General features: G+C 36.5%; 1 protein-coding gene across 1 annotated transcript in view; it reads left to right on the top strand.

The window, feature by feature from the left end:
• The window catches only part of LOC105218629 (uncharacterized), a 157,997-nt gene that overhangs the window by 134,620 nt on the left and 7,691 nt on the right, over positions 1 to 15,686 (top strand). The window contains exons 4-10 of the mRNA XM_011194338.3: positions 10,831 to 11,034; positions 11,097 to 11,239; positions 11,297 to 11,878; positions 11,954 to 12,251; positions 12,766 to 12,885; positions 12,952 to 13,120; positions 13,187 to 14,512. Coding sequence (XP_011192640.2) covers positions 10,831 to 11,034; positions 11,097 to 11,239; positions 11,297 to 11,878; positions 11,954 to 12,251; positions 12,766 to 12,885; positions 12,952 to 13,120; positions 13,187 to 14,512 — 2,842 coding nt within the window. The remainder of the gene's footprint in view (positions 1 to 10,830; positions 11,035 to 11,096; positions 11,240 to 11,296; positions 11,879 to 11,953; positions 12,252 to 12,765; positions 12,886 to 12,951; positions 13,121 to 13,186; positions 14,513 to 15,686) is intronic.

The following is a 15,686-nucleotide window of genomic DNA, read 5'->3' on the forward strand; positions in this document are numbered from 1 at the left end:
GTTCGATTAGATCATAAAATCATAAAATAATCAATAAATAATAATTCTCTACTGTGGTGTTATTGTATGAATTGGACGTTGCGATCAAAATTAATTCCTAAAATTTTAGAATTTTCTTTGAATTTTTAATACCAGGGTTGCAATTAGGATCAGAAGTTAATGAAACTTTATTACTATTTATATATAAATTGCTCGAACAAATTGTTTTCGTATTAATTATTTTTATATAAAAAATAATATATTTCGTCTGAGTGTGTTCTTGAGCTCATTAAATATCAGTGTTTAATGACGTTCATAAAGTCATATTTTCTCTCAGTCTGCGGATGTTGGATAGCAAATTATATTTCTAATTTTCTATATTTAATTTTTAACAATCCATTTGAATTGATTTGAGTTAATAATAGGAAATATTGACAGATATTTGTCATACTATGGGGTATATGTATATGTGCGTGTTCATTAATAGCAATATTTATAAACGATTATTGTAGTCCTAATAGTCTTTTTTGGCAGTATCTTTCGAAATGGAAATACTATCGGCGGAGGTTTTCCATTGTTTGTCGATAGTTAATTTTTTTTCCGATTTACCAAGTCGCCACCAGTCAAACATGGAATTTTATTGTTTATTATGAAATGCAGCACTGTGAAACTGTTGCTGGGGAAAATATACGAAAAATCATACAAGTAGCTCACGAGGCGAACTTTATATCATTTAAAAAGATGATGTTCTAAACTTGACTTGAACAGAATTTAACTTGTTCTAAACTGAAATTTCTAGTCAATATGTATAGAGTAATTTAAGTCTGCAGTATCAAATTCTTTCGCTTTCTAGCACTTTGTGCCAAAGTCTTCACACAGCTGTCAAACATTTCCACTTTAAGACTTCCTCAAAGTTTGCCACGGCGTCTTAAAATCACTAACCGCAACGGAAAGGTGTTAAAATCATAACTATGATAAATTACTATATTATATAATTTGAGGTGAAATACATAAACGTGGCTGCAACACCGCGTGCACACTTTTGACAGCCGAAAGACTTATTTCATTTTAATATTGTATAGACGAAGTAAATTAATTCGCTACCTAATTATTGTATTAACAATTCGCTTCCTTTCAATTTCAATTTCACATGCACACGCAAATTATATATTCACGTATAAAATACAAGGCCAACTCATAGATTAATCTTCTCAAATTTTAAGCAAAAAAATATAAAAATGAAGTGAGAAAACAAATTTTAAAGTTCTTAGTTACTTAGCGAGCCGCCCACACGCTAGCTTCAATGCGAATGCCCACAAGAAGTATTGTCTATGAGCTTGCGGTGTGTACATATGTATAGTGCTGTAGATATGTCTGCGCTCACGTGCGCTTGTCAGTAACGTAGTTTGGCAGCCAAATGAGCCTTGAATAGCTGTCAGCTTTATAGGCCCAGTAAGCTGGGCTGTTGCTTCACGCCACGCCCTGCAAATCATTTAAGCGTTTTAACAATTAATTCGATATGAAAAGCGAGAACTTTTGGCAGTTCAGAACCTGTAAGAAGAGTTATGCAAGGGCTTTAATAGCTTGGTTGGAATGCTGTAACCCTAGCTGAGTGTATTGTGTGCGTGACTATCACTCGTTGGTCTTGTGTTCATGTAACGAGCATGGCATAACAATAAATAAAGTCCCCAAATAATTTTTACAAATTAGTATTGGGCGAGCCAATAAGATATTTCAACATGTTCGATTTAAAAGCGGCATTTCCTCTGAACAAATATCCAAAAAAAAAAAAACAGAAATTTTTTAAATTTCTTATTGAATTTTTATTATTAAAAATTATTTGCCTACACACTATGATAACTATACTTCATGTACTCAACCCATCCACCGAATTTATTATTTGCCCTCATAATTGCTGACTTCTTTCGTCTTTGGCCCCATAAATGTGGTTTAATTGCATTTTAATTGTGTTTTTAAATGACTGACTGAAATAATTAAAGTTTATTATCAGCGTTTGCGCTTGCCAGCGTGTGTTCGCTTGTGTCTTGCAATGAACTCGTGAAGACAATGCGTTCCACATGCAATTCGTCGTGTTGATTGAAAGCGCTGTGCTCAGTGGTTGTTTGGCGCAGCTTTTTCAATCATTTTCATGATTTTCGTAATTTTATTAATTGACTCCATTCTCACTGATTTGTTTTGCGCTAATATTGACAAGTCTATGCGAAATTATATTGTTCATAACACCTTAAAAATTGCTTAATTACTTTGGCAAAGTTTTGTATTCAATTTTAATTTGCATGCAGTTTCAAAGCATTTTCGTTGCAAATTTATTCAAAAAATAATAGTTGTGGCGGACATCGGTGAGTGCGTGACTAATAATTGGTGGGTCGTGATTTGAAAACTCAACGGAATTCGTTTTAAAGTATAGTAAAATCATAATTGACATTTTGTATATAGTAATTTTAAAAATAACATAGTAAAATATTCCCGACTGTGTTGCATAGAAGGTTTAATAGTTTTGTTCACCCATTTAGTTGATTATTGGATCGATTGGACATCCAGATCAAAGTTAGGCCAACGATTTGCTATCTCATGTGGCCTATGTGGGTTTAGACGTTTTCTTAACCTCTTTATATATATACACATATAATAATTCTTTCCGGCTTTATGTTTAGTTAGTATTTTATCTTCTCATATGTATGTACCATATGCCTTTTTCCTAACTTAACATTTCTGGATTTATTATTTATTTATTAGTCCTTGATTACTTTCTCTTAACTTATGTCTCCCTTTTTCTACTATAAGACAACGGCAAGAGAAACAGATATTTATATTGACATCAGAAAAAATTTCACACAATTTTCGTTTTTACAAATTGTAATGGTATATACGAGGGTGGCCTTTTATATTTCGGAGTTAGAGCACAAAAAAATATTAATAATCGAAAATCGCTTTATTATTTTTCAAAAAAATCTCCATTAAGATCTATACACTTTTGCATGCGTTTGAACCAATTGTCGAAGCTCTTTTGCCACACTGATTGAGTTATCTCCAAAACATTCATTCTGAACGTAACCAACGCCTCTTCAGGTGTCGAAAAACGTTGACTTCTTAATTTATTGTTTATAACACAATTTGTCAGTGCTTCGAAACACCCCTATGACTAGGTGATGAATCGCGGATTTATGCGTATGAGCCCGAAAGTCAACAGCAGTGGATTGTTGTCTTTTAAGAAATTAGGAAAACCAACCGCCGAAGACTTCATCACGACAATGGGAGCTATCACACATCGACTGAAATAACTGCATTCAAAACATCGATTCAATGAGTCATCCACCATATAGTTCTAACTTGGCACGAAAGACATATATTTATTTCCAAATGTCCATGCAATATTGAATATATCTGATCACACTAATGCCTATAGTGGTCTCAATCTCACGATAGGTCACATGACGATCTTCCAATACCAATTTGACCATAGCATCAGTAGTTTCCGGAACAATTCGTTTTGGCCGACCTTCACGAAATTAGTTTTGGAGTGATCCTTTATCTCGATTGAGTTAACCATCGATAAACACTGGTCCAGATGGAACTTCATCGCCAAAAACTTAATTAATTTCATCGATTCAGTATTGCTGAGTTAATCCACATCGAAAGGTGAAAAAAAATAATCAGTATTAGAGATCGGAAACTCCTAACTTATAAGAAAATCGGTTAAAATATGATACAAATTGGAACGGGAAAATTGGAAACCCTTATACTTTAGCTTCAAAAAATATTAAAGCCCCGTTCAAAAAGTTTGAACTTTATAAGTACGGTTTCTGAAGCTCTTAAAATGTATTGTCAATAGTATATACTATGCACGCTCATTCATGAAGCTTGATAAAACGTCTTATATACTATTGAATTAAGAAGAATATTAGATTGTATCTGTATTTTTGATTTTTTAGTAGCTATATCCTGTAATTAATAATAATTTTTTAAACAATCTTTTTTCAAATATATCGATTTCTGAATCGAAAATCGTAGAATATAATTTTTTGTACTTATGACTCATTCTACCGGAAAAAAATAGTTTGGTCCAATGCCAAGCCGAGTGTTGTACAGTGTAATGAATGCATTCTACAATATACAATATCTCATAAAGTTAGCGAACAAAGAACGTCTGCCATTAGAAAGACTATATTCTCACGGACTGACATGTAGACTGTCTCTAGCATACTTAGTACTAATTTAGATGAGAAATATTGAAAAATATTTTTAGTTTTTTATTTCATACAAATAAAATAGTATTTAAAGAGCCCTTTACAGTTTTTTATGGGCTTAAAGAATGTTTGTATTTCTTAATTATGTGGCTGACTTGATTTTCTTGGCAATAACAACGTCTTATTCTTAATTGCTAAGTAAATTACTATTTTTGAACTGGTCTTAAGAACGCTCTCAGCTAAAGCTTCCACACAAATTGGCTGTTGGTGCCATCATCTTTTGATCATTTGTTCGTTATGTTTATCGCTTTGAGACCACAAAGCATCTACATACACAAGCACATATACTCATATGTGTGTATTTTATGTAAACTGAGGCATCTGCATACTTGTAATGAACTTAAACTTTTCGAATTATTGCTGCGTTGGCTGCTAAAAGTGATTGTTAAAAGCAAAACACTTGTGCTTTAAATTGCTATTGCCAGTTTGTAATTAGCTGCATTTATGATGTCTCATCACACCAAAGCCGTTTTGTTGTTGTTCGTCATTTTTGAGCGGCGAGTAAGGTAATGTCTTCATATTCAACTGAGTTATCTAATGGCCAAAAATTTTATAAAGCGCACGTGTCAAGCATATTTGTTAAATTTGTATTCTTTATTGCATTAATTTGTATCTTATTTATAAATCTGTATGGATCAAAATTGCCAAAAAATTCTTTCATGTTATTTTTAAACGGCTGGCCCGATTTTTATGTCTTCAGCTGGATTTTTCCTGTCTTAAGATCTTAAAGGAATGCACATAATCGCTGGGAATGAAAGTGACTATGAAGAGTCATTCGTTATAATTTTTTCTCTTAGTGATAGTTCTTTAATGAAAAAAAAAACATTTTTAACTATCCAACACCTTAACAGTTTTAATGCTATAAAGCTATTTATTTTTTGATTGTTAAAAGGTGAGGAATATGCCTCTATGGAAAAATAATAATAAACAAGTAAGGAAAGGCTAAGTTCGGGTACAACCGAACATTTTATACTTTCGCAATTTATTAAATATAGCAATAAATTGCGAAAGTATAAAATTTATTAAGATAAAACACAATTTGACCCATATATTCGGTATAAAGTCCAATAGAAAAACGAAAATCATCATACCGAACCGATTAAACTCATTTTCATCACCAACATACATTATATCTAAGATTAGATGCTCATTTAATTTGGCTAAGAAATTTCATATATTAGCCGATTTATAAGCTATTAAGCCCATCGTATTTTTGAAAATCCTATAATTAGCTATATGAGAGTTCGGGGAAGTTATAACCCGATTTTAACCATTTCCGATTTCATCCAATTTCCACACGTGTCATCAGGGTGTCATGAAAATATTATATACCGAATTTCATTGAAATCTGTCGAGTAGTTCCTGAGATATGGTTTTTGACCTATAAGTGGGCGACGCCACGCCCATTTTCCATTTTGTAAAAAAATCTGAGTGCAGCTTCCATCTGCCACTTCTTATGTAAAACTTAGTGTTTCTGACGTGTTTCGTTAGTGCGTTAACGCACTTTTAGTAATTTTTAATCTAACCTTTGTATGGGAGGTGGTCGTGGTTATTATCTGATTTCTTTAATTTTTGGACTGTATTAAGAAGTGGCTAAAAAAACGACTGCAGAAAGTTTGGTTTATATAGTTCTATATAGCGAGATATGTACAACAAACCTATTTGGGGGCGGGGCCACGCCCCTTTTCCCAAAAAAATTACATGCAAATATGCCTCTTCATAGTGCGATCCTTCATATCAAATTTAATTTCTATAGCTTCATTTATGGCTTCATTTATGGCTTAGTTATGACACTTTATGTATTTTCGGTTTTCGCCATTTTATAGGCGTGGCTTTTGTCCGATTTTGCCCATTTTCGAAAGCAACCTTCCTATGGTGCCAAGAAATAAGTGTACCAAGTTTCATCAAGATATCTTAATTTTTACTCAAGTTATAGCTTGCACAGACGGACGGACGGACGGACAGACAGACATTCGGATTTGAATACCACTCTTCACCCTGATCACTTTGGTATATATAACCCTATTTCTAACTCTTTTAGTTTTGGGACTTACAAACAACCGTTATGTGAACAAAACTATAATACTCTCTTAGCAACTTTGTTGCGAGAGTATAAAAATGTCTATGTGTAATTGTTTACAAAAACTAGATCTGTGCTCCATAAACTATATATATATATGTATATTTGGCGTAGGAACCGCTTTAAGCGATTATAGCCGAATAAACCAGAGCGCGCCACTGATTCCTCCTTTTTGCTTTTTGGCGCCAACTGGAAACACCAAGTGAAGCCAGGTCACTTTGCACTTGGTCTTTCTACCGGAGTGGAGGTCGTCCTCTTCCGCGGCTTCCTCCAGCGGGTACTGCATCGAATACTTTCAGAGCTGGAGTGTTTTCTTCCATCCGTACAACATGACCTAGCCAGCGTAGCCGCTGTCTTTTTATTCGCTGAACTATGTCAATGTCGTCGTATAAATCGTACAGCTCATCGTTCCATCGTCTGCGGTATTCGCCGTTGCCAATGTTTAGAGGACCATAAATCTTGCGCAAAACCTTTCTCTCGAAAACACCAAGAGTCGTCTCATCGGATGTTGTCATCGTCCACGCTTCAGCGCCATACATCAGGAAGGGAGTAATGAGCGACTTATAGAGTTTGATTTTGGTTCGTCGAGAGAGGACTTTACTTGTCAATTGCCTACTCAGTCCAAAGTAGCACCTGTTGGCAAGAGTGATTCTGCGTTGGATTTCAAGGCTGACATTGTTGGTGTTGTTAATGCTGGTTCCCAGATAAACGAAATTATCTACAACTTCAAAGTTATGACTGTCAACAGTGACGTGGGAGCCAAGACGCGAGTGCGCTGACTGTTTGTTTGATGACAGGAGATATTTCGTCTTGTCCTCATTCACCACCAGACCCATACGCTTCGCTTCTTTATCTAGTCTGGAAAACGCAGAACAAACGGCGCGGTTGTTGCTTCCGATGATATCAATATCATCGGCATACGCCAGGAGCTGTACACTCTTGTAGAAGATTGTACCCTCTCTATTTAGTTCTGCAGCTCGTATTATTTTTTCCAGCAATAGATTGAAGAAGTCGCACGATAGTGAGTCACCCTGTCTGAAGCCTCGTTTGGTATCGAACGGCTCGGAGAGGTCCTTCCCGATCCTGACAGAGCTTTTGGTGTTGCTCAACGTCAGCTTACATAGCCGTATTAGTTTTGCAGGGATACCAAATTCAGACATCGCGGCATAAAGGCAGCACCTTTTCGTGCTATCGAAAGCAGCTTTAAGATCGATAAAAAGATGGTGAGTATTGATTCTTCTCTCTCGGGTCTTTTCCAAGATTTGGCGCATGGTGAATATCTGGTCCATTGTAGATTTTCCAGGTCTAAAGCCACACTGATAAGGTCCAATCAGTTCGTTGACGGTGGGCTTTAGTCTTTCACACAATACGCTCGACAAAACCTTATATGCGATATTGAGGAGACTTATACCACGGTAGTTGGCGCAGATTGTGGGGTCTCCCTTCTTATGGATTGGGCAGAGCACACTAAGATTCCAATCGTCAGGCATGCTTTCTTCCGACCATATTCTACAAAGAAGCTGATGCATGCACCTTATCAGTTCTTCGCCGCCGTATTTGAATAGCTCGGCCGGTAATCCATCGGCCCCCGCCGCTTTATTGTTCTTCAAGCGGGTAATTGCTATTCGAATTTCTTCATGGTCGGGTAATGGAACCTCTATTCCATCGTCATCGATTGGGGAATCGGGTTCGCCATCTCCTGGTGTTGTACTTTCACTGCCATTGAGCAGGTCGGAGAAGTGTTCCCTCCATAATCCCAGTGTGCTCTGGACATCCGTTACCAGATTACCTCCTCGGTCCCTACATGATAATGCTCCGGTCTTGAAACCTTCTGTAAACTAAATAACTTAATTTAACGAACCAAGAAATGGCTTAATATGCCTTAGTGCTGCTCACACACTACAATTATTTTTTGATTGCTTTCATTTGAAGCACCAAAACGAATGGATGCTCGTTAAATGAACGAGTTTGTGTCTTAAGTCTATTGTTGTCTCGATGCTCATACTCGCTTGCTTTGGTTTTTCTATTTGATATTTAATATTTTTATCTACTATTTATATATGTAGCTTGTTGTGCTAATTGAGAATTTAAGCATAATTACATACTAACGACAACTACAAAAACTTCATTTTTGACTTTTAAACAACTTAATTTAGCTTGAAAATGATTGCTAGTTAATAGAGATTGTTTTAGCAACTTCTCATAGGCATTATTATAAATAGGCTTTATGCAAGCGATATTGCATATTGCCGTAATCATAACACTAAACTCTTTATAGCTTTAATATATTTTTTAACACAACGAGGTTTATTTTCAATAAATAAAGAAGAAACATTTTGTAAAACTGAACATTAAATTTTAGTGTAAATTAGCATTTGTTAGTTAGTTTGATAGACCGTTATATTGAAAAGTTTCGTAATTGAAATTTCTATGCAGTTACAAAATTACCAGCGGAAAATTTCCCTTTCATGATGTAATGAGTTTGATTTGAAATTGCAAGAAACACCTATTTTATGGCTAAGTGAATGCCCATAAGAATTCGTAATTTGGAATACAACTTTTACAGCAAAGGGATAGTAAAAGGAAAATATAAGAATAAGAATAAAATAATTGAAAAATAGCGAAATTGCGAAAGCTGAGTGTAAGCTACAAGATTGTTTAAAAAATGTCATACTGTATAAAGCAATACCGCATCTGAAAACTGCATATAGATATTGCTTAGGATCAAAAGTATTTCAATTTACTCCCATAATCCTTTCACTAAAATCTTTGATTTTTATCTTATAATTAATTACAGCAATATTCTTCATACCTGGTTTATATAATAAAGTCTAAAGGCAAAGCCGTTTGTCAGTTGAATATCTAAAAAGGAGAGTTGCACTTTTGGTCCAAACCCCATATTTCATGAATTACTTGATCAGTATCAACGAATTTTGATACATAATATTTTCTTGAGACCCTGATATTACCTATGAAAACAGGCGAAATCGGCTAAGCCTACTTCCAATATAACACAATTTTGTATTTCATCTGATTCCTACACTTTACAATATATACTATAAGAGCCAATAAAGATACCGAACATGAGAGCGAATGGTTTTAAGCCAGAAGAAATGAAAATGACAATCTGGCAAGCAAAGCGAATTACCAGCTGAGAAATCGCTGTGTGAGCTGATAAAAACATTATTTCAGACACACAATATGAAAAAGGATAGTAAAAAATTAAAATTATAATATTCTGAGGAAATTACTTTACTTGCTTATATAAACATGAGTGGAGAGACCTGGAAAAACCTGGTCATGTGTGACTAATGGCCAGAATTGAACACGCTTGCAAGCTTTTACTAAATAGTCACCTTTATACGTTCTTATAGTTCTAAAATTTTAATATTGGACTAATTAATAACTACCTATTCCTTATGTTCTATACTAATTCATTCCCAAATGTCCACTGTAAATATTAATAAGGCTGTACACTCTTTAAAGATTACCCGCAAGCTTTCCAGATATCGAACATGAACCCTCAGTGTCAATGGTAAATTTTTTCCGAAATTACCGGTAAATCTTTCAGTTGTTTGAAAGAAAATTATGTGTATCTGTGCCAAACATGGTAAAAATCGGGTCATAACTTCGATATAGATGGACTCTATTAAAATCCTGCCTCGATAAAAAAAAATTTTTGTATCTGTGCCCTGGTGAAATTTGACTTATATTGCCAAATTAAGAGTTCGAGTTATGGAGAACTTCGAGTTGCAGAAGTTCGAGTTATGGAAGGAAATTTGAATGAAATTTGATTTCTAAACGCTATTGCCAGTTCAAAAGTTCGAGTTATGATCTTCGACTTATAGAAGTTCGAGTTATGGAAGTTCCACTATATTTGGTTTCGAAATTCGAAAAAGGATTTTTTAATTATTATTAATTACAGGATAAAATTATTGAAAAATGTAAGATATGGATACAATCTACATTTTCTTCTTATTTAAAGGGTGTGTTACACAGTTCGGTCAAGCTTTTATGACAGATGCTACATATAAGCGGTTGATAAATATGTTTTTATTTCTTTCGAAGATTTAACTTTGACCCTTCATATCTGTAATATAAACTTGACCGAAAAAGCCAATAATGGTGTAATAATTTTTGTTATTCTAGTGAGCTTTATGCCAAATATATGGGTCAAATTGTTTGTTCTCATAATAAAATACATAAAAATATTGCCAGGATAAAAATGTTTGGCTACAACCGAACTTAGCCTCTCCTTTCTTGTTGAAACTAAACTTTATCGCATGAATATTGAACATTTTGTACACATTTTTCTCATAGTTTCATAAACAGTACAATGAAGAAACTTTAAAACATACAAATGAATGCTCAATTTTTACATTTTTCGAAAGTGTAACCGACGAATTACTTAGAGATAACCAATAATATTGTTTATATAATAAATATCATATATACATATCTTGTTTTACTAACTATAATTTCACATTTCTTGTCTTACTGCAGGATGTTAAAGCCATTGAACTGCAGCTGGAGGAATATGCCACACAGTGCCTCAAAGACGTATCTGACTATTTTCTACAATTACACAGTTTCCTACAAAATGAAGAGGCACGTATTTTAGAAGATTTTCATCACCAATGTGTAGATCCGCAAAAGACAATACGCGATGCGTTTTCAAAACTCGGCGAAACTCAGAGTATTCTAAATGTAAGTACGGACAAGTTTTTTTTAAACACTCTTTAAATTTCATTCACATTTTATTCCAATAGAAAATGCGTTCAGAATTGGAGCAATATCAACAAAAAGTACCAACGGATATTTATTTACGTCAAGTATTTGACATTTACAATACACAATTGGAGCAAATCGATTGCCGCGCACAAATTTCGAAACTCAACAAAAATCCTTTCATGTAAGTGAGCACTCGGCTCGAGTGAAGAGTTAAAACTCAACTCAAATTTACTTTCAGTTTTGAGGTTAAACACGACATGCGTAAAGATTTCGCACAATTCTTCGCCTATCGTTACGTTGATCCGAAGATTGACATTCGTTTACAGTCCATATATAGTGATTTGAATCGTACCTTTCCCGAAGCAAAATCCGATTCGTCCGATCAGATGGATGTGGACTGTTACATCGAGAAGCATAAACGTAAAAATAACGAACGTAATAAGAAGAAAAAACAGCAAACTCTGCGTCGTAATGACACCGAAAGCGGTTCGAATAGTAAAACATCTGACACATCACAATCTCAAGAACATTTGTTGCGCGACAAAGAGTTGGTGCGCATCAGTTATGCAAAGTCACCGGAACATTTCTATGTGCAAACGAAGAGCGCAATTCACCAAATACGCGAACTCTCCAATATGTATGTGAATTTCATGCAAAACGACATAATACCGAAGGTCATCACTGAGGGCCAATGCTACATGACCTATCACAGCGATGATAAGCAATGGTATCGTGGCGTGGTTAAGAGAGCACTAACTAACGATTTGTATAAGGTGTTTTTGGTCGATATTGGCATGCAGATAGAGGTGCCAAAAGTACGGTGCGTGTAAATTTGTTTTTTTTTTTTCTTTAGTAAGAGGCCCCAACTTCTTTCTTTAAATTCTTATTCCTACAGATTCTGCGAAATTGATAGTAAATCGCTGAACATTCCCTTCGCGGCCATACGTTGTGCCATACATGACCTAATGCCTGTTGGCAAATCATGGAACGAAGAAGCCAACAATCTATTAATCGAAATTACAAACAATCAATTCGTACGCGTCAGCATTGTCGAACGCATTAAAGAGAATATGCTGACGGTGGATCTGATCACGACTTCTGGTGAAGACACTATATCGGTGCGTGAATCTTTTTTATACACGGGCCTGGCGCGGGAGATGTCAGGTGCAGCAAATATGCTATCGCCACTTAAGGTAACAAATAATTCGAAGTGCACTGTTTAAAAGGGTGGGTTTTTGATAGGATTACATTAGTAAGGAATATTTAAGGGTTTTATAAACAAAAAAAAATTGATATTTTTTTGTGAATAACTTAATTCACAGACTAATTATATATTTGATCGCTTATACCTGAAATAATGCTGTTAAGTTAATATAACAGAATAAAAATAAAATCGCAGCCCGTGACTGGAACAGAACTATTTCGAAAGTAGAGTTAGCTTCCAAAACTACGACTATTTCTACACCAAAAATGTAACTACCAAGCTTTATGTTGTAAAAGCCCTTAAAAGGCCAGTATTTCTTTCTGTCCTTGTCCCATTACATAGCTTTTGATTTATCAGATCTCAAAGCATGATAATAACTGAAACGATCTTAAACTGCAAATTAGTATATTTAGCCAAATAATTTTTGCTAACCCGATTCTGCAGATATTTTTCACAGATACATAAATTCAAGATTAATGAAAAATGAAATAATTTTCTTCCAGAAAATATCTCCCATGGCGCGTACCAATCAAAGACTACCAAAATATTCGTTTCATAATGGAGATATGTTGATCGTAAAAGTGACAAATATAGAGACTCCTCTTATGTTCTATGTCATTAAGGTAATTAAAACAGATAAGTTCATAAAAATTCGTAACACTTAAGAACAAAATTTATTATAATTCCAGTTGGACGCTATTGAGGCGGCACTGAGCTTGAAAACTGAATTAAATTTGCAATACAATCACCCGAATGTGACACGGCAACCTATTTTCTTAGCACTACCACAAATGAGTTGTGCTGTGCGCATCGAGGATGTATGGCACAGAGCACGGATTGAGGAAATACACGGCGGCGGTATGTAAATTTCTTTTAACGCTAAGCCTTTGTAATATTATATATCTGCATTTTTTATTTGAACAGGAAAAATAAGTGTGCTGCTCGTAGACGAGGGCGCACAACACGAAGTCAATTGGCGTCAAATTTTTCCACTAATAAATAAATTCCGCTCCCACAAAGAGTTTGCCATCAAATGCGCTTTGGCCGATGTTGAACCATTGCAAGAGAATAGCTATGCTTGGACGACCGAAGCTATACGAGAATTCAGCCAATTGGCTGCTAATCCCACTCTCCAAATGACAATCTTATCAACGAATCAACCTACAATTCGTGTCACATTGCATGTCTGCAAGAAGCATATGGATATAAATATCGGCGCCATGCTCGTAAACCATGGTCACTGTGTGGCGACTGGCGAGAGTTCTCAAGTGGTTGAAGTTTTCAAAACGCCGAAGAAACGCGTGAGCTTGCCGCTTAACTCATTAACAGATGGCACACAATTCAGCCAAGGCAATGCCAAGGGCAAAGAATTGACAATACAGGACGTGAAATCGGATGCCAATAACGCAGTAGCATCAGCGAAAGAAAGCACCAGCAACCCAATGAAATTGCTCAAACGTACACCTATCAAGGTTATACATGTCGTGGATCCTGGCGAGTTTTACATACAAATAGCCAGTCTAACAACGGGTATTGCTAAGTTTCACAATCAACTTCAGCAGGCACAAAACGTTGACCTATCGAACACGTCAAGTTTCTCAATGTGTTCGCAAAGCCCGAACAACTGGTTTGTTGGCAATCACTGCTTGGTCTATACGAAATATGGAAATTGTGTTAATAAGCATGCGCCCGCTGCAACTTCGTCCAGTCCAAGTGAATGGTATCGTGCTATTATAATCTCTATAAAATCCGACATCGACGCCGATTTATATACCGTATTCTTACGGGACATTGGCGCAACCATATCAGGTATTACGAGCGCACAACTCCGCGTTATAGATAATCAGTGGGATCGTGTAACGAATGCAGTACATCGCTGCCACTTGGCCTGTGTTGAACCAACTGGTGGCATGACTGCTTGGACACATTCCGCCATTGATTGTTTCCAGCACACGGTCAGCTCGTTTGAGTCTCTCTCGGCCACTTTACAAGGTAAACGTATGCCCGGTTCCAACTCATTGCCCATCGTGCTTTGGGGTACAATCACTGAAACTGAAGATCCGTTAGCGCCTTGCATAACCAAGCATTCCATAATCAATCGTATATTAGTGAAAGCCGGTCTCGCACATTCCGTACAACGTTTAGACATAACAGAACAACTGGATAAATTGTTAGAAATGGAGCTTGCAGAGGGCGAGATTACTATGGAAGAGTGGAATAAGAATTTTGCAAGCAATGTCGTGCTGAAAGGTGAGTATTGGTAAAGTAACTTACGTAAAGTACGCAGAGGTGGGTTCTTCTTCTTCTTCTTAACTGGCGTAGAAACCGCTTACGCGGTTATAGCCGAGTCCACAACAGTGCGCCACGCATCTCTCCTTTTGGCGGTTTGGCGCCAATTGGTAATACCAAGTGAAGACAGGTCCTTCTCCACCTGGTCCTTCCACCGGAGTGGAGGTCTCCCTCTTCCTCGGCTTCCACCAGCGGGTACTGCATCGAAAACTTTCAGAGCTGGGGCACTTTCATCCATTCGAACAACATGACCCAGCCAGCGTAGCCGCTGTCTTTTTATTCGCTGGACTATGTCTATGTCGTCGAACAACACATACAGCTCATCATTCCATCTTCTGCGGTATTCGCCGTTGCCAATGTTTAAGGGACCGTAAATCTTCCGCAAAACCTTTCTCTCGAAAACTCCTAGTGCCGTCTCATCGGATGTTGACACCGTCCACGCTTCTGCACCATAAAGTAGGACGGGAATGATGAGGGACTTGTAGAGTTTAGTTTTTGTTCGTCGAGAGAGGACTTTACTTTTCAATTGCCTACTCAGTCCATAGTAGCACCTGTTGGCAAGAGTGATTCTGCGTTGGATTTCAAGGCTGACATTATTATCGGTGTTAATGTTGGTTCCTAGGTATACGAAATTATCTACAACTTCAAAGTTATGACTGTCAACAGTGACGTGGGAGCCAAGACGCGAATGCGCTGACTGTTTGTTTGATGACAGGAGATATTTCGTCTTGTCCTCGTTCACCACCAGACCCATTCGCTTCGCTTACTTATCCAGGCGGGAAAAAGCAGAACTAACGGCGCGGGTGTTGTTTCCAATGATATCGATATCATCGGCGTACGCCAGTAGCTGTACACTCTTGTAGAAGATTGTACCTTCTCTATTTAGCTCTGAAACACCTTGTCTGAAACCTCGTTTGGTATCGAACGGCTCGGAGAGGTCCTTCCCGATCCTGACGGAGCTTTTGGTGTTGCTCAACGTCAACTTACACAGCCGTATTAGTTTTGCGGGGATACCAAATTCAGACATCGCGGCATAAAGGCAGCTCCTTTTCGTGCTGTCGAAAGCAGCTTTAAAGTCGACAAATAGATGGTGTGTGTCGATCCTTTTTTCACGGGTCTTCTCCAAGATTTGGCG

Source organism: Zeugodacus cucurbitae, chromosome 2 (assembly GCF_028554725.1).
Source record: "Zeugodacus cucurbitae isolate PBARC_wt_2022May chromosome 2, idZeuCucr1.2, whole genome shotgun sequence".
NCBI classification, from domain to species: Eukaryota; Metazoa; Arthropoda; class Insecta; order Diptera; family Tephritidae; genus Zeugodacus; species Zeugodacus cucurbitae.